This window comes from Coptis chinensis, chromosome 4 (genome assembly GCF_015680905.1).
Source record: "Coptis chinensis isolate HL-2020 chromosome 4, ASM1568090v1, whole genome shotgun sequence".
In the NCBI taxonomy this organism is placed as follows: Eukaryota; Viridiplantae; Streptophyta; class Magnoliopsida; order Ranunculales; family Ranunculaceae; genus Coptis; species Coptis chinensis.
In genome coordinates, this window is record NC_141459.1 from 105,069,158 (window position 1) to 105,088,161 (window position 19,004).

Below are 19,004 nucleotides of genomic sequence, written 5' to 3' on the forward strand. Positions count from 1 at the left end.
AGGCAAGGAGTCTACCAGATGATACTAATGTTAGTTCACTGGTTACAAATGGGAGATGGACCCTTCATGTTGACACTCTACCACCTAGTGGCCTAAGTAAACAAATTAAAAAACTCCAAAAACATTAATATCCAAGAACTTTATGTAGTATGCATACCTTTTGCCTATTTTGAATCTGATATTTATCAATACTTAGATAACATCCAACTGCCATGTTCCAGAAACGAACACACTTGTCTTCCTTATACTTGACAGATTCACCTGGTAGGAATTTGAATTAACAACATCAATAACATCCATCGTTAAAGGCCCTCAAGCACATAAAGAAAACTATGCAGTACACTAGATACTTAATAGCTAAGGGAAACAAAACTAGTCTTCGGCATAAGTCATGTTCTGCAATTATTCTTAGCTTGAACTCTCAGGCAAGGAGTCTACCAGATGATACTAATGTTAGTTCACTGGTTACAAATGGGAGATGGACCCTTCATGTTGACACTCTACCACCTAGTGACCTAACGGAGAGATTAATTCTGACCAAAATGAAAACTTGCTGATTTGGTCTGCTTCTAGCACTGGAAAGTTTACAACTCTCAAGCACAGAAAGGTAAATGTGAAGTGGTACACACTGGTATTGGGAAAGGGAGGTATTTCTCCTAAGCACTCCATCTCTAGGCAATTGTTTCTCTGGCTGTCTGTCACTCTACCCAGGACAGGCTTGCTTAAATGAAGGTCATCAACCACTCTAAGTGTACTCTGTGGCAGACAAGAAGAACTCTAAACATTTGTACTTAGTGTCCTTTTCAAAAGGCAGTTTGGTCAAATGTAAAGGTTTCTATGGGGATCAATGCAACTGTACTACCCTCTTCTTCTGAATGGTACAAGGTAAAGAAGTCTACTAGAGTCACTACAACTGATGTGGAAACTGTCAGAGCCATGGTACATGCAACTGTATATGCCATATGAATGAAAGAAACAGTTGAGTATCTTAGAAGAGAAGTCATGGTGCTACATCTATTCCAGCCATATTCATAAACTCAACTCCCTTGAGGTAACCGTTTTCAACGTTCGTCAACTTTAGATTGAAATCTTAACAAAGCAAAATCTTGTTTCCGAAATAATAGTGTGCAAAATACGTAATTCTCTCTTTTAATGGGCAGTTTCTTAACTGTTTATCATGATTTGCCCTATCTACAGTCTTACCAACTCCTTCCTAATGAAACCCGCTTCTCGCAAAGATCAAAAAAAATATTCGTGCTTGCAGTGACCAAAATAAAAGAGATATCAAAACTGTAATCAAGATAAGGTAAGAGAAAAACTGTAATCAAGATAAGGTGCATTTTTCTTTCAATTTTACTATTCATCCTCTCTTTCTTGCTATGATGCACGGATACGGGTACGGATACCCGATACGGCGACACCAGTACGGGGTACGATACAACTTTTCTAAAATATTGGGATACGGGTACAGCCTATGGGTACGTCTAATTATTAGGAATATTTTAAAATATGTGTATTACAAAAATTCTCTTAGTAGTTCTTTGAGTAAAGTAAGTTAGGAACATGTGAAAAACAATTATAACACATGCCAACTTCAATATAGCTTAAAGCCTCAAGAGACAGTTTACATTTTCAATGGAGCAGAACTCTCGGGATCAGGTCTATTTCATGGATTCCAGCTGGAATCCATTTAGAGAAGTTCAATATCTTTCGAGAAAGAAGAGGGATTTGGGAAATTTTGGTAATTCAAGTGAAATAACTTTGCTAAATCTCCTCCGCCAGCCTCTCTCTCAAAATTTATTGGGCTTTGGGTGAGGTATCCTAGAAGTATCCGGTACCCGTATCGGTATCGTACTTGACCAATACAGGTGCAATGACATTTTAGGAGTATCCGTGCATCATAGCTTTCTTGGTGTTACGGAAGAACCACGTGTAATTTCTTTTCCATTTTGGTAATGAGTTCTCTAATGGAGTACAAACTAATGGGAGAATTCGAGAACAAGTATCTTATAAGAAAATGGTAAAGACTCAACAATTTCAATATCTCTTCTACTTCCTTTCACCACATTAGTCAAACAGAGCAAATATCAAACAACCACATTGCCACTTGGTACCATATTTACTCTCCATAATAAATATAATTAACCACATTGTCAACAAGAGGTAATATTTTTCAATAAGAGTAGACATCAAATATCTCTCCAATGTTGCAAAGGCAAAGGGGATATGGAGTGATTAAGGAAGACAACATACGTAGAACTAAAAAAAGATACTAAAAACAACAAGCAAAGTTGTGAGGAAGACATCAAGATCAAATTAAAAAAACGGAAAAAAGGAATCTTCCCAATATTTTTAAGTTCTACTTAACTAATTATTATTATTTTTTTGCTAAAATAATGGTACTAAATGATAAGAGAATAAAAATTGCAAAGGAGTGCGAAGTTACATCACAAATTACATCGAAGGATACACTATCCCTTACAAAGGAGTGATCAAAATTACATAACAAATCTATAGTAGGTGCTGTTTTGATTCCCTGTACCCTTTAGCAGAGTAACAAATAGCTACTTAGGACTGGGTGAAAACAACATATAGCATAGGATCCTTTAAACAATGGAAAAAACTACCGATATGGCAATAGAATAATACTAGTGACATATCAGTATTGATTCTACTTCCATTACACTTCTCTGGAAAACAAATTGCTTCCTTAATAGGTCCACTGTTAAAGATCGAGGGAGAAGATGATCAGGTAATATGGAATGCATCTTTACATGGGGAATACACTATGAAGTATACATATGAAGATATTAGGCAGACAAGGCAGCCCATACAATGGCATGCTTTGGTCTGGTTTCCTAATAGAATCCCAAAGGCGCTCCTTCATATCATGGCTAGCTCTCAAGGAAGGACTCAAAACACTCTCTAAACTCAAAGAATGGAAGGTCACAAGCTTTTTATTATTAATGAAAAGGGGTAAGGGACCTCTTTAACAACCCTACTTGCTGATTAAAAAAAATAATAATAAAAAATAGGTCCACTGTAACACCCAATGTCCAAGACTGAATAGGAAATGAGTACTACAAGGGATGCATGCATACAAGTAGAAAACTAGAATGCGATCTACCTATATGAACTTTAATGACATCAACGATGTGAAATATTAGCTAAATGCAGTGTATTGTATTCACTTTTTTTTTCAACTACCTCAGTGACTCAGTGTTCTCTTTATAATTTTTTTAGCTCCAGTCATTATTCCTTTATCTAATAGTACCTCACAATAAATTCAACCATCATCTCCAATTATTTTATTATAAGACCATTCTTTTTCCCACCTTCTTTTAAAGGAAATTTTCAACATATGTAATAGCTATGTTCAGTAGGGAATAAGGACTGTTTTATTTATTTATTTTCTTGTTTTGTTTTGTTTTTTAATTGTGCAAGAATGGGCTGATGTGAAATGATAACATCTAAACAGGTTTGACTTTCATAACAAGTGGAAAAAAACATTAAAAAGTGAAAGAGAATACAAATTTGGCTAGACTTTTATCTACTGAGTACTAACCAATTGACTAATCACATCTGTGTCATGCAGGCGCAACGCATGGGCCCAATCACTACTAGTCAAGAAAATGAAGCTTTACTTGCAAGCACAAACAATACTAATCTTAACCTTTTACACTCAAATTCTTGGAACACGGATTTTTATGGCCTTACTTATACAAATCAATCCTTAGAGCAAAAGAAATCATAATGAGAAAGCAATTAAGCTTAAACTAAATCCTACTAAAATTACAACTACTAACCAAAACAAAAACAAAAAAACATGAAGAATACCAGGTATATGATGTGCAATTCCATCACAACAGATGCTTGAGTTAAGTTCAAAGCAGTATTGTTTATAAAGTGTGGTCAAGAAACAGCTGAAGCATTTCGTCTTGTTGCATTTGTGCATATATAGGCCATCTGGCTCCCGTTGAAACAAAATTTGCAAGACCACTGTGATGTATGAACTGCCCAGGATGCGTCTTACCTGCGAAGAGAATGTGGGGGTTAAGGGATAATCAACCCTTTGCTGTTTTATTTGCATGTTAAATTAAAGAAGGGGATCGGATGCAAACATCTAGTCTCCATGTTTAAGCACATATAGTCCAAGTCAAAATTGTTGAGGCAAATGTGTCTTGTAAAAACTTTGTTTCCTAATGTTCTTTTATTTTCTAGAAGCCATGTTGGAGAGCAGATCCACTTAAAATTATGGTTATTTTCTATTTCCAAGTTCAAATGGATTGCTCGATTAGCAAGCATATCCAACCTATTGTTAGGGCCATCGTTAGTTTCAATGTTTTCTGAAAATCAGATTCTGAAAATTTAGTGTTTTGCGGTTTTCCCCTTTTGTCAAACTTACTTAAATGAATTTGGTTTTTTCAGTCAAAGCTCTTTCCACGATCGATTACTTTATTAACAAGTTTTAAAGTGAAGAACACCAAGTTTAATTAAGTAAAACTCGACTACAGGGTTTCAATCACTACAGAAAGAGAAAATAACTCGATTCTCAAAATTCAACTGTTGTAAAACATCAATACTACCAATGACAAACGGGAGCCTTCGGTCTTACGTAAAGATGGATTCCCTTGCTAATCAACTAATCAAGCAATCCGACTAAGACGCGGACTTGGATATAGAAACTAACAAGGACTCGTAATTGGACCAACACCTCTAACAAACAACATGACTTATTTGTAATACTCGTTATCAATAAAATTTCCACTTGATTAAATAAAATAAATTTAAATTAAAAAATAAAAATATTAAACAAGACAGATCTTGACAATTTTGAGTTGCCCTTGGGCTTACTTTGACATGGAGACAAGATGTTTGCATAGTTTTCCTTCTTTGAAGAATTCGTCCATGACTCAGCAGATTAAAAGCAGTAATTCCAGAAATATAGCATACGCATCAACACATCATAAACTCTTTCAATTATGTTACGCATGAAAAAAAATGCTACAAAATAAATTACGTCTCATAACTGCTATAAATATGATAATGCGATGTGCGCAAAGTTCCATTTAAGTTGTGCTTATATACTCAATAGAATAGTCACTCCTAAACTAATCACCCTCTGCTATTGCTATTACTAGCAGTTAGGCATGTCCAATTCACATAAATTTCTTTTTGGCTAATTACAGAGTTATTCCATTGTTAATTAAATCCATGTAAAATATGTAAAAGCTTATTGCTTACCACTGGCCTTTTTACAATGAGAGATGGAGGAGTCTGCAAAAGAAATAACACCATCATTTGGTTTAGTCTAACAAACATGCAGTAAGCACATTGAAACCCTGAAGAAACTAATAGGTTTGAAATGAACACCATAGTCTTCACTAACAAATAAACTTAATTAACCATCAATTGATCATTAATTAGTCATGAATCTTAGGAATAATTAAAACACTAATGCGGAGATGATCTTTCATGTGCATTGTGGAACCAGTAATCTGGTATTCCTACTCATCTCATAAATTGTTTTGGGCGCATTTAAGTCTTGCTGATAAATCTAGTACACAATCATCTGAAAAGCATCCACTTTTACCATTACTGGCAGATCTACAAGTACCTTGCATGTGCCAGACAATGTTGGAGATGTTTCTGAACTAAATAGCAAAGATTGATGCCAATTTTGGTTTTGATTTGCATATCAGGTATATCGTTACCATCTCATTTTTTTATTGATTTGCATATCTATCATAGAGGATGCACACACAAAAGGTAGATTAGCTGGTCATATGTATTTATTACATCATGCACGCCTAATTAATCTGTAATCAAATGTTGGAAACAATCAGTCAACCTGTTTTTTGTATTTTTGGGTACATGAGATTTGGAGTAACTGTAACCAATATTCAATAATATAACAATATTTTTCATTAAGTGCCATGAGTCATTTTAACAAAGGTAAGTCTTGTCTTGCATATATGTTTAAGGCCAGGTGGTGAACATGAATTTTTTTTCATACTGTGCTGTGGATTTTTCTTCCACATCTGACACAATGATCAGAAGGCCCTTTTGTAGATAGGTCAAAACCAAAGAGATACCCTCACGGAAAACCATATGACAATGCATCATTAAGCAGTAGTTTTGCAAAGAAATACATGTCGGGAATTCATCTCAAAGTTTGAAACAAATATTAAGTAAGAAGTGCATTCCCATTGTAAGCAGCTACCTAAAGTTGATGACTTAGGAATGCCACAATTTAAGAGAAGAGACAGTTGCTATCAAACTTTCAGCTCGCTGTTTAAGAGTTGTAAAGATTTTGTGCAAAGTACTTACATACCAGGCATAGCTTAATGCTGAAATGAGTTATAAAATGGATATACTAAATATGAGAACTTTAAAGATAAGCCAACACTAATAAGCTAATCCAGGATGACTGGACTACCTATAGTATACATGTTACCCTGATACAAGTGCCCATAACATACCAATATTACCAACTAACATGCAGAGTCCCAGATATCATAAAGTTCAATCCTTATCATCCAAACGTACATAACTATAAAATTTACCACATAGGTTATAATATATGAGTGTCCATCATCACATTTTTACTCATATGATGTTAATCACATATTTCCTTATCGATAACAACACTACCATTACAAGATGTATCTTAAGATACACACATGCTCACAAGATATATCTTGCTACAGAGAACAAATCCCATCAAACTACTAACCAGTACAAAGATAAAATTTTCATAGATGCATGATTCATACAATTGACTAGCTACATAAAATAAAGCAATTAGCATATTCCAAGCAATATTTTAAATGGTTTCTAACTAGTACTACTATACAATGATGGTTCAAACCTTGTCCTTCCATTTCTTTGAGATAAACAACACTAAATATTAATATCATCTCATGATTTCTAACTCCACTCATGACAACAACAGTGACCTATTAACTCTTTGAGTTCTTCTCAATGTTTGCACTAATCAACATAAAGTAGTGGCATATTTAATGACCTATTAAGATCATACACCTACATGCTCATGTGCTTCACATAGTTTGACAATTATAAAATCTTTCAATCTAAAATATACTACTTCAAACTATTAGAATGTCTGTAACACACCAATATTACCAACTGACAATGCAAAATCCAAGATCCCATAAGTCCATAAGATTCATCCTTATCATCCAAAAGTACACAGCTATATACCCTACCACATAGGTTATAAGGTACCATCGTCTATCATCACAATCGTAGCCAATATGACATCAATCAAATAATTGCTCGTTAACATCAACACTACTATTGACTATTTAAACTATTATGGGGATGTCAATCTTAAGATACATGCATATTCACAAGATATATCATGCTACCGAGAACTAACCATATCTAAAACATAACCAGTACAAACATAATATTTTTGTCGATGCATAATTCATACTAATGCCCAGCGACATGAATTAGAGTGTTTCTCACTAGTACTATTTTGAAATGATGGTTCAAACCTTACAATACAGGCATCTGATCCATCCTCCCCCCTCACCAGCTTTCACTTTAGGTTAGGCCACCCCTATGGCCCTATCCCACCAAATCTCTTTAATGGTTAGAACGTTTTAGTATATGAAACACAACATTATATGCTAGGAATTCTCAATCACATGGTACCAGACTTTTTCAAAAGATTAAACATCGATACAGGAGATTAAATATGTGAGAATGAGGGTAATACCTTCTTGAATGTATCCCAAAACTGACACAGTGCTCCACGAACCTGGAAAGCTTTATTTTAGTAAATAAATAGGTGCAAGTAAACCAAAGACCAAGACAAGAAAAGGATAAATCTTACCAGTTTGATTAGATGTTTAGTATCTTCTGGTATCACCAGATCCAAATCCTCGTAATTTTTCTTGTCTCCCAATAATGTCTTCACACAAGAAAGTACACAATTTGCCAATGAGTCTGGATCGTAGCCTCCCTCCAAAGTCATTACAATTTTGCCTCTAGCAAACCCCATCAACTAAACAAACAAATCATATTCTACATGTGAACTTTGATATATAGAAATAAATGATAAGATGTGCTTCACCAAAAAAATGAAAAATGCAAAAGAAAAAGAAATATTGTAAGGGGGCATGATATACCATAAGAATAGAAACCAATCCCAACAAATACATAAAGGAGAATAATTGCACAGACCATTAGGTAAAAAATAAGCACTATTGTGAAATTATTCCCAATAACAACCACCTTTGAATATAGCCACAACAAAAGAACTTGAGAAACTGAAAATCTTCTTCCTCTATGGTGGAAACATCCACCACAAATCGGTATAGCCACAATGAAAAAGTGGCTGAAATATAACCCCACAATTGACATAGCTTAAATTGCATACTGAACTACTTGTCAACTATGAACATCTTTTGACACACAAGTCGATGTGAGAAAATCTGTGTATATGATTAACCATGATCTGTGGGCGTAACTATAGAATTGCCAAGTTTTGAAAATGATATGGGACTATGGAATAGCACTTTCAGCTTCTCTCTTGCTCTCTTTCCAATCTTTGTCTCTCGTTCTCCTCGGTTCCAAAGTTACAACCATTTCAGGAGTAATTTTCCTCGATTCTTCTTTCTCCTATCTTTTCTTTCCTATCCTCCCTATTTTTTAAACTATGGGTAGTGAACATAAATGTATATCTGAGGGTTGTGTATAGCTGTTCATGTGCTTGGAGTTTTATAGGTGTGGGTTATAGAACATATTTAGTTGTTCAAGTCATGAATCTGACTCCAATTTTTCTACCCAAATTCTTAAAGCAAGTGTGTTATGTGTGAAGCAGCATGCCTTACTTGTCTACACAGGTCATTTGCGGTGGTTGTTTGTCAAATGGCAACCTATTCATTCAACAAAAACTCAAGTGGGTGTCTTTGTTCTTAATTAACAAACTCAAAGTTGTGATTGAAGAGAGCATACCAGAATCACAATAAGCAATCGCTAAAAATAAGGGTATTTTGATTTTAGTCTCCAGAACGTGGGTTTGACTATCTAGAAAGAAGACCAAAAGAAAAGACAGTTTAACCTATTAAGAAAAACAGAATGAAAGAACTATAACCAATTAAACCAGCTAGCTTGTGTCTTGCACAAAAAGGAAGATGGGGTTGTTTTTCAGAGATCTGTAAGGGAGAGAGACAGCCTGGCAAAGGACATTCTTGAGTGACTTTTTCGAAGACAAATCAGGAATAAAGTGTTCTATCAAACATATTTAACCACTGGAAGATGTCCTCAAGTACCTAACTCTTAAGAGGGTACCTCGCTACCAATCTTCTATTGAAACAAAACATTAAGATTATGCAAAAGATATCTTTTATGAACAGAAAAAAGTAACTATACTAACCTTCTCTAACAGTCTGGCGAAACACTGTGGAGTTATACGGTAAGTTAACCCAACCGGATCATCTGTCGCTGTTGAATAAAATACACCAACGATATTTAGATTACCAGATGAGTACTTACATCATACATAATAAAATAAACTAACACCATAAACCAATCAGCAATGTTCTCAGTTGCCTGCATGGTACAGCTAGTTATATCTTATGACTTTCGTTTTTGATAATGTAAGAATTATAACTATTTAGCATAACAAAAAGTGATTTAATGAGCAAATGAATGTATAAATCATTTATGTTAGCCTTCCAAGGTAAGCGTTAACAAGTTAATCACTTAAAGCTAGAGAGTCATGTAATTTATGAGAACATGTTAGTATGTTACATGCAATGGTAGAAGATTAACAACAAAATGCATAGAGTCCTTGTACAATATTTAGAGAGTGGGTGACATTTATATCCGTCCAACATATAAAATACATTTTCTACCCTGACATAGATGAAACTTGAAGATAGAAGACATCAATGTCCAACTTAATATGTGAATGAACAAGATGTAGGACTGAGAGCCTTAAGGTGTCAAACAGATATTAGGGAAGACAACATATTTAATAACTTAATAAGCCTAATATTTCTCTAAAGGTAAAAATCCCATGGTCACACATAACTAGATTACTGCAAAGCAGTGGGGACTGAGCACTGAGGAGAGAGAGAGACGAAAGGGGGTCAAGAAACATTCTCCCCCCCCCCCTCACACACACACACACACCCAAAAACGTTCTCGATTATTTAAGTATCGGTTCTGAGCAAAGAAAAAGTTTTTAAAAATTCACAACTAGACAACAATAATGGCTCCTGCATCGCAGGATTCACACCCAACTAGATGAGTCACTGCAAGGAAAAGATCTATATATCCAAAAGCAATTAGCAACATGTGCCGACTATGTTCCACGACATCAGCATACTGGATGAGTCAAAGCAATGAAAAGAATATGTAAACAAAATACCAGGTAAACTCGGTAGCTTGATTTTATAATTTATGTAATAGTAGTATCAATCTCCCATGCCTTTGACACTGACCGTAACTGACGTATTTGGTACGGAATTTTATGAACAAAAGTTTCCCTCCTAAAATATAGTTGGGGATTTCTAATTTACCCAATATTTAGAACTTTATAGTAAGTACAATTGTAATTGGCGCCTCAACCTGTGTTTCTTAGGAAGTTTTTACTTTGTAAACCCTACTTTTTGATGTATCTTGTCTGCGAAAGCTTCAATAATAACAAACCAATTAATTTTAATGAAAGAAACACCTTAATCTAGGGTTTGACATCCAAACTAGAATAACAATTCTTTGAAAAATAATATTCAGTAAAACCAAACATACAATGATGGCTAACATGCTTTTATATACTAAAGTTTACTCCTAAATAAAATAGGAAAAGGAAATAGTAACTTCCTAGTTACTAATTAATAAACTAATAATTAAATAAGACTTAGGAGGAATTTATAACAGTTCAGCAGTTCAGAAGGCCGTGCAAAAAGATGTAGCACGTCTATGTACCCCCACCCCCTCTCTCTCTCTCCTCTCAGGTCAAAGAAAATTTGCCATCGATTTTTGTCCAAATATTGGCTCACAAGTAAAATGAACGGAAGGCTGCAACACATGAAATAGGCGCAGAAACGCTTTTTCTTTTTTTTCACAGCTCTGAAATTTTGATGCCTAGGTATCAGAAAACCCACCCTCAGTTCTCTTCTCAACTTCCAGACCAAACTTATACATCACGTACAGAATCCTGACATTACAGGTACCAACCTCTAATTCATCGTGAGCATCAATACTTCCCCTCTTTTAATCCTAAAAGTTGTAATCTAGTATCTTCTACATCAGAGCCTAATGTACCTTCAGAATCAGAATAATCTGGAGATGCTGAAACAGATTGCCCTTTCTCTGCCATTGTCTAGGAGAAAGTCTTTTATTCTGGTTCTGTTAAACCTGCTCCCCCTCCCCCCCATTTTTAACCAAATTCAGTACTTCCTCGGGATTGATACTCTACTTAAGCGGGAAAAGAAGGAGGACTGATAGCCTTATTGTTGTTGTTCTTATTGTAGTAGTTAGAAGGCTGCCCGATGCCGCCATCAGGTTTTAGAGCAGTTCTGAAGTTAACAGATCTTTCATTTACCATCTATAACGAAACTTCATAACATTCTTTTGACAAGATTGAAATGTTGGAACCAGCTGAGTTTTACGAAGATCATGTTCACGTTGACAAGATCAACTTCACAAAAAATAACCTCTTAACTAATGTGACATGGCTTCGATGAAATAATAGCCAATAAGGTTATTAATTGATGATAACTATGGACGTATACTTTTTCGTGCCTTGAACAAATTCAAAACAATTACCTGCGTCAAAGCCTGCAGATATCAAAATTATATCTGGATTGTATTCCAAAGCGACAGGAAGTACAACATGCTCCCAGACAGCTAAATAGTCAACATCATCACAACCGGATCTCTTGCTGAATGGCACATTGATATTGAATCCCTCACCAGGGCCTTCTCCTATCATATCGTAATTTGCTTCTTCACTACAAGGATAAAATGTCGCCTCATCATACCTACATAAATCATTAAAAATAATATGGATTTACAACCCAGAACTAATAAGCACCAGAGAAAAAAAAATTATAAAGTGAGAAAAAAAAAATCCAAAATAGCACACCAATGTATAATAACATCAGTATACAAAATTTAAAAAGAACAACCACTAAGTTTTTCTTGTATGGGAGCACGAGGAATAGTTAAGAGAGAGGAAAATTGTGAAAATCTCAATTAAGGAGTCCCAACGAAATTATTTGTTTTTCGGTTTTCTACTTCTATTTATTATATCTCTTACTGTAATTTTTTTCCTCTTATTTCTCTTCGAGTAGGTTACATGAGTTGGCTCTCATAAAGAAGACGCCAGATGTCACATTCTTATTGTTTAATAAGGACTATTGTGGTAAAACTATATTAAGAACGTAACTAAGGACTAGCCACATAGTACATTCAACAAACTACATTCTTTTTAATACTCGCTACCATCTTCAGTACCACCACAACCAACTTCAAGCCACCACCCTATTATACACTAGTTAATGCCTGTGCTAGTCGGCACTCTAGAGACAATGCTTGTGCTTGTTCTTCTTTTTCGCGAAATAACTCCCTAAAAGACCATATCCATTGGTAGCAGGGGGTCAATGTTATTACTTATTTCACGTGCACACTCAAGTGGGCTTAGAGGAATCTTATATATACGTTTCATTTCTCGTAAACAAACTCATGGCACCTACTGCTACATACCAATTCACGGCAACTCATGTGCAAAACAAGCTGCATGGACCATACCAAATATTAATGATTGAAATCACTTTCAGCTACGACACGAAAAAAAAATGCTATGATACGGAACCTAAAAGTACAAACTATAAAATGTTTGCAGATGCGACCATGAATCGAACCAGCTAGGAAATGCAACTGAAGTTTATAATCAAACAGAAAAAGGAAGCAATCAAAAGGGAATGGTCAATCATTGTTCGATTTCTATAATTGATTGAGCTTACACAGTCTAAATGAGACTAATTACTTAGTAGATGTATAATATACCCACACTACAATTATAACTCACAACCTACTAGCAAGCAAGTATTCACACTAACTATGACACAATGTTATCAACAATTCCATTCATTCACCCCATTGCAAATAACAATTATGCATTATACATACCATTATAACTTGAATCCAAACATAACCAGGTAGAATATGCTATTTATAGTGCACATATTCGTGAGTTTTACAGGTATGGGTTATAGAACTTAGCAGTTGTTCGAGTCATGAATCTGACTCCAATTTATCTACCCAAATTCTTAAAGCAAGTGTGCTCTGTGTGAAGCTGCACGCCTTACTTGTCTACACAGGTCATTTGCAGTGGTTGTTTGTCAAATGGCAACCTACTCATTCAACAAAACCAACTCAAGTAGGTGTGTCTTTGTTCTTTAATTAACAAACTCAAAGTTGCGACTGAAGAGAGTATACCAGAATCACAATAGGCAATCACTTAAATAAGGGTATTTTGATTTGAGCCTCCACACGTGGGTTTGACTAAAAAGAAGACCAAAACAAAAGACAAAACAAAATGAAAGAACTATAATCCATTGAACCAGCTAGCTTGTGTATTGCACAAAAAGGAAGATAGGGTTTTTTTCAGAGAGGAGAGAGACAGCCTGGTAAAGGACATTCTTGAGTGACTTTTTTGAAGAAAAATCAAGAATAAAATGTTATATCAAACATATTTAACCATTGGAAGATGTCCTCAAGTTGTTTTCTGTTGTCTTATATTGGGTATTAAAGTTCCTAACTCTTAAGGGGGCACCTCTCTACCAATATTCTATTGAAACAAAACATTAAGTTTATGCAAAAGATGTATTAGATGAACAGAAAAAAAGTAACTAAATTAAACTTCTCTAACAGTCTGGCGAAACATTGAACTTCAAAATTTCTTAATCGCTTTCTCTAATACCTATACTTCTTTTGCTCCTACATTAATTGACTTCGTAGGCATCCTTGGGAACAAGATTTGTCTATGGGTGTTTGATTGTTCTGAACTTGGTTCACAGTTTAGGTCTATAGATAGACTTTCCTAACAAAAGCCTCACTGAACTTCAAAATTTCTTAGAAACATAAACATCTGCAAGTGGAATGTTAAATTTTACCTATGCAGTGAAAGATACAAAACTCTAGGATCCTTCCAGAACATCTTTTGTATTCCGTTGCCATGGTGGATATCCCAATCTAACATCATAATCTTGTTGATCCCTAGATCCTGAAACGGAAAGAAGAAACCCCAACATTTAGATACAGTTCATGATATTTGAAACAAAAAAATATTGACTTATAGTGCACATACTCAAAACAAAATAATAAAACATCACTTGTCTATAAGTCAATAGTTGAGTCTAATAGAGTAATAGTAGCCACTTAAACTAATTAAAGATACTCACGCTTTCAAGGAGATGGGTAGCAGCAATGGCGTTGTTATTGAAGATGCAAAAACCTCTGGCTCTATCAAACTCTGCGTGATGGCCGGGAGGTCTGACCAACGCAACAGCAGACTGTACCTCTCCCCTAGCGACTGCTTCACAAATCTGCCTAAAAAATGTTCCATTTAGAATTTAATAATAAAAAGGTAAAATCAACTTTTCGTTATGAGTAATAATGATTCCTCCCAAGTTGGAATGTTTTTAGGTTGGACTAATGCATTTAAAGACACTCTCCTTTCATGGTTGGACAAATGCAATGAATGATGATATAAGTGCTTTACAGAAGAAACAAACAAGGGACCTTGTACCACTTCCACCTGAGATGCAGAATGTGGATTGTCGTTGGGTGTATACTATTAAATACCTCCTTGATGGTTCTGTTGAGCATTTCAAGGCGCGGTTGGATGCTAAAAGTATACACATACATGGAGTTGATTACTTTGAAACTTTTTCACCTGTGGCTCGTCTTAACTCTCTAAGAGTTTTGTCTGTTGTTGTAAATTGATCACGACCATTATATCAATTTGATATCAAAAAATGCCTTCCTACATGGAGATCTACAATAGGAGTTATATATGAAACAACCACCTGGTTATGTAGTCCCTGGTAGTGAGCACCTTGTGTGCAAATTGCAGAAGGCTAAATGGCCTGAAGCAGTCTCCTCGTGATTGGTTTGATCGTTTTAGTGTCGTGGTACTGACCTATGGCTTTCGACTATCCTAGTATGATCATTCTTTTTTTCTTCATAACTTTTTCGTTGGTACTATTGTTTTGATTGTTTATGTGGATAATATAATTATCTCGATCTGGCGATGATGCTATTGGGATTGCCTCCCTCAAACTGCATCTGAGCAAGAACTTTCAAACCAAAGACTAGGGACAGGGACACCTTCAACATTTCCTTGGAATTGAGGTTGCTTGCTCTTGTCAAGGATTATATCCATCTCAACGATATGGCCCTGATTTATTGTCTAAAATACGAAACTTTTTTTCCCTCTTTCTTGCCTGCTTGAAGCTACGGCATCCCGCCGATCCTATCCGAAAGGATGAGTTGATGTTAGGGTCGTGCCTTGCCCTAATTGTTTAGTTGCTAACCTAGCTAAACCATTCCCACCGCTCTTCTTTTGGAAAATAAAAAATAAATAAAAAAGAAAAAAAAAAAAAAAAAAAAAAAAAAAATCCCAAGTGATTTGATTCATCAATAAGGGACCCATACCATAGGAAGTTGCTAAGGGTGTCGAACTTCAAAGGGGAATGCCAGACCTGATCCAAACGTGTTATGCGATTCTTGTTTTGGTTCTTCCGAGTGACAATGCTAGAGTTTGGAGCTATCAGGAATTGGGAATTGTCAAGGTTGCTGCTGATCAGGTGACCATAGCTCTCTCCCATGCTGCAGTACTGGAAGAGTCTCAGTTGAAGAGAGAAGTTGGTGGAGCAGAACCGAACATTGCAACAGGCTAAGAAAGATGCTTTGATGGTGAGTCAGGCAAGGAACGCCTTTCAAAAGGTGATGAGCTAGGGGCTGAGGAGGCCAATGCATTCGATATCAGGTAGGTGGATTGGGTGTAGGGGTTTTATATGCAGGGGGGATGCTGTAGAGGCTTAACCAATGTATGGTTGCTTGTATCACTTGTAGAGTGAATCTCTCACACTACATCACAAGTATTAAATATAATATAATATATTGTTTTGCTGATTAAAAAAAAAGCATGTCATAGTGTAGGTTTTTAATTTTTTATGCTATATTGTAATATGCCCCTTGTATGGGTGCCCTTATTATAATACTTCTCGATAGTATATAAATCTAATGTCTACAACCTTAATTGATAAGGTTTAATTGATAAGGTTGTGTGACTCTTTCCCAGATCTACTCTTCTCCTACCTTCTAAAACACCCAAGCTTAGATTTTAACTGAAATCTTACAACAAGTAATATTGATATCAATTGTACCTCAATCAAACCACCTGCTGCGAGAAGAGCAACCTCATTTGTAAAAGCGTTCATATAAACATCATCATTAAAGATTTGTTTGATGTAATCCGTCCTTGTTGTTGAATCATAACTTTCAGAGCATAATTCTTCTATCTTAGCTACATATTTTTCTTCATGAACTTGAACAACTGATTGAGATGGTGCTTTTCTAGCTTCGAAAAGCAAACACCTGCTTATGTAAAAAAGTTAAATAGAATTAGGCAAACTATTTCCTAAATTAATATATAGAAAGAAGTGATAGAATGTATATATATATACAATAAAGCTCTAGTCCGGACTCCCGCACAAAATAAAGTCAGGACCTAAAAGAAAACACGTGACCGATTCCTCTCCCCACTTTTTTCTCCCTTCCAACCCCACATACTCTCTCTCTTTCTCTTCAACAAGTTATCAACGTTAGCCTACTTCTAGATTCAGTAAGTTATCAACGATTAGCCTACTTTAGCAAATTGATTGAATCGTCAGTATACAATCCAGACGCAGTGGATGTTCTGGCACTCTTTATAGCCCATGCTAATAATGGCAATGGAAAACCGAGCATTTGAAGACTGACTTCTGGACTTATTGAAGGAAGCATCTGGTGAAGGACTTGTTAATTAATTCAAGTAAAAGAAAAAATAAAATCAAAGCCTTCAGAAAAATAGTGTCGACAAAGACACTCAATCTCTTTAGCCAACCAAGGACCCAGCCTATAACTCAATCTCATCAATTCAGTTGGTATTTCAAACTGGGTGTGTATGCAGGTGTTGGAGCAAGAAGCACAGATGGGAGAACCACAATCCCTTTAAGACCAATGCTACAGCTAGAGTTTATCTTTTATTCTATTTCTATTTTGAATCCTTAGTTAATTAGAATTAGACCAGTTTCTATTTTAGTTTCCCAGGTTCTATTATGATTAGGATTTATTCTTTTTAGCAACTAGTTATCTTTATAAGCAGATGTAAACCTTAAGATTTTCAGACTTGATATTATTATTATTGAATTAAGAGAATTCATTTTTCTATTCAAATACCTTCCAGGGATATCTTCTGATTGAAGTTTCCTCCAAATAGCCTTCCCCTTTCTGGGTCTTCATAATGATCTCCAACTTCAATGCAATGATCGTAGAATCGTGGATCAAATAGAAGACCAACATGTAAACTGTTCACAGTCACATAATTACCATCAGTAGAATGTTTGCATCTTTACTGCCATGCCTAGATTCAGTGGATGATGATATTTTTTTTCTGGAATTGATATCAAGAGAAGCATTAATAATTTAATATCCTTGGGAAGCATATTCAAGCTAAGTGTCAGCCTGTCAGGTATCATGCAGACATGCAGTCCTTATTTTGTCATAGTAATTATTAATACTAAAGATTTGAAGAAAGTATGGATTACCTATCATGATCAAGATCATTCTCTCCATGCCCCAATATAGCAGATACGCCTTTCGTTGCAGCTAGATCATGGGATTTGGATGCATGATCCCCAGCTTGGGCATCACTTGATTGACATATATTCCTGTTTAAATGATAAAGGATATTAGTAAATCCATAACATTGAAACTAAAAAAAAAAAAAAAAACAGCCGAATAAAGGAAAACTAAATATAAAGTAAAGGGAGCACCTTCTTGGATCTGCAGAACTTAAAATACCATTTCCAACATTTTTCTTTGTGACAGAAGAAATTTCCTTTGAGCATTCTACTGTATCGACCACTGGTCTGTTGAATAACTTTGACTGTACAGTCCCACTTCCCTTCTCTTTAGGAGGCTGAGGAGCTATGCACTCACTGCATTAAATTGAAATCTCAGTTGCCTGAACCCAGTTGATCGTGCTAGCATGTGAGAATTAATTCCAACACACTGAGAATATCGTTTAATGTATCTTTTTGTTCTCTAAAGTGGTTGGTACATTATTAGGACAAAGGAGAGTGCATATATGCAAATGCTAACAAACTAAAAGTTTTATGACCATGCCTAACCTTGTTGCAAGCAGAAGCATGGGGGCTTTTCCTTTTTCTGTTGCAGTTCGTGTACTGTGGAACATCTTCTGTGCCAAATTTCCACCTGTAGAACATTTCGTATGTTTACTAACATGCATAGCCTTATCTCCTCGTGTATCTTCCATCTGACCGTCAATTTGGTCGAGCACCATCTTATCACTTTCATTCATTGTGCTCTTTGGTCCTGAGATGCGTGTTGTAGGTGCCTCAACTTCATTTCCCTCTTTCGATCTGTTCCATTGATAGATTCTTTAAATTGTTTTTTTACTTTTTGGGGTGTATAATTTATGAATAGCTACCACTATATATTTTCTTTTTGGGCAAAGTTAGGGGGGCTATAGTCCCGGACAGCCCTAATGGAAGTTAGAACTACGGCTTACCTAGCCAGAAATTTCATGATCATTTAAGTTTTTTCGATTTTCCGATATAACATGAATGCTTTTTTTGCCGGGCCAGCTGAAACACGTGAATTCGCAACTTGGGATTCCGGGAGTCAGGTTCCAACTCGAATTCATCTGTTTCAAGAGGACATTTAGTACA

The 19,004-nt window shown here is 35.5% G+C and overlaps 1 protein-coding gene across 1 annotated transcript; it reads right to left on the minus strand.

Annotated features, from left to right (window-relative positions):
• Positions 1-124: 124 nt before the first annotated feature.
• On the minus strand, positions 125-18,223 carry LOC147506591 (histone deacetylase 5-like). The gene is made up of 12 exons (XM_086605794.1): positions 18,087-18,223; positions 17,859-17,981; positions 17,491-17,618; positions 14,448-14,591; positions 14,160-14,269; positions 11,809-12,023; positions 9,410-9,477; positions 7,865-8,035; positions 7,748-7,789; positions 5,245-5,277; positions 3,838-4,033; positions 125-261 (listed from the first exon to the last, which is right to left on the minus strand). The coding sequence occupies exons 2-12, from the start codon at positions 17,884-17,886 to the stop codon at positions 125-127; spliced, it is 1,272 nt and encodes a 423-aa protein (XP_086461920.1). The 5' UTR covers positions 17,887-17,981; positions 18,087-18,223.
• Positions 18,224-19,004: the final 781 nt, after the last annotated feature.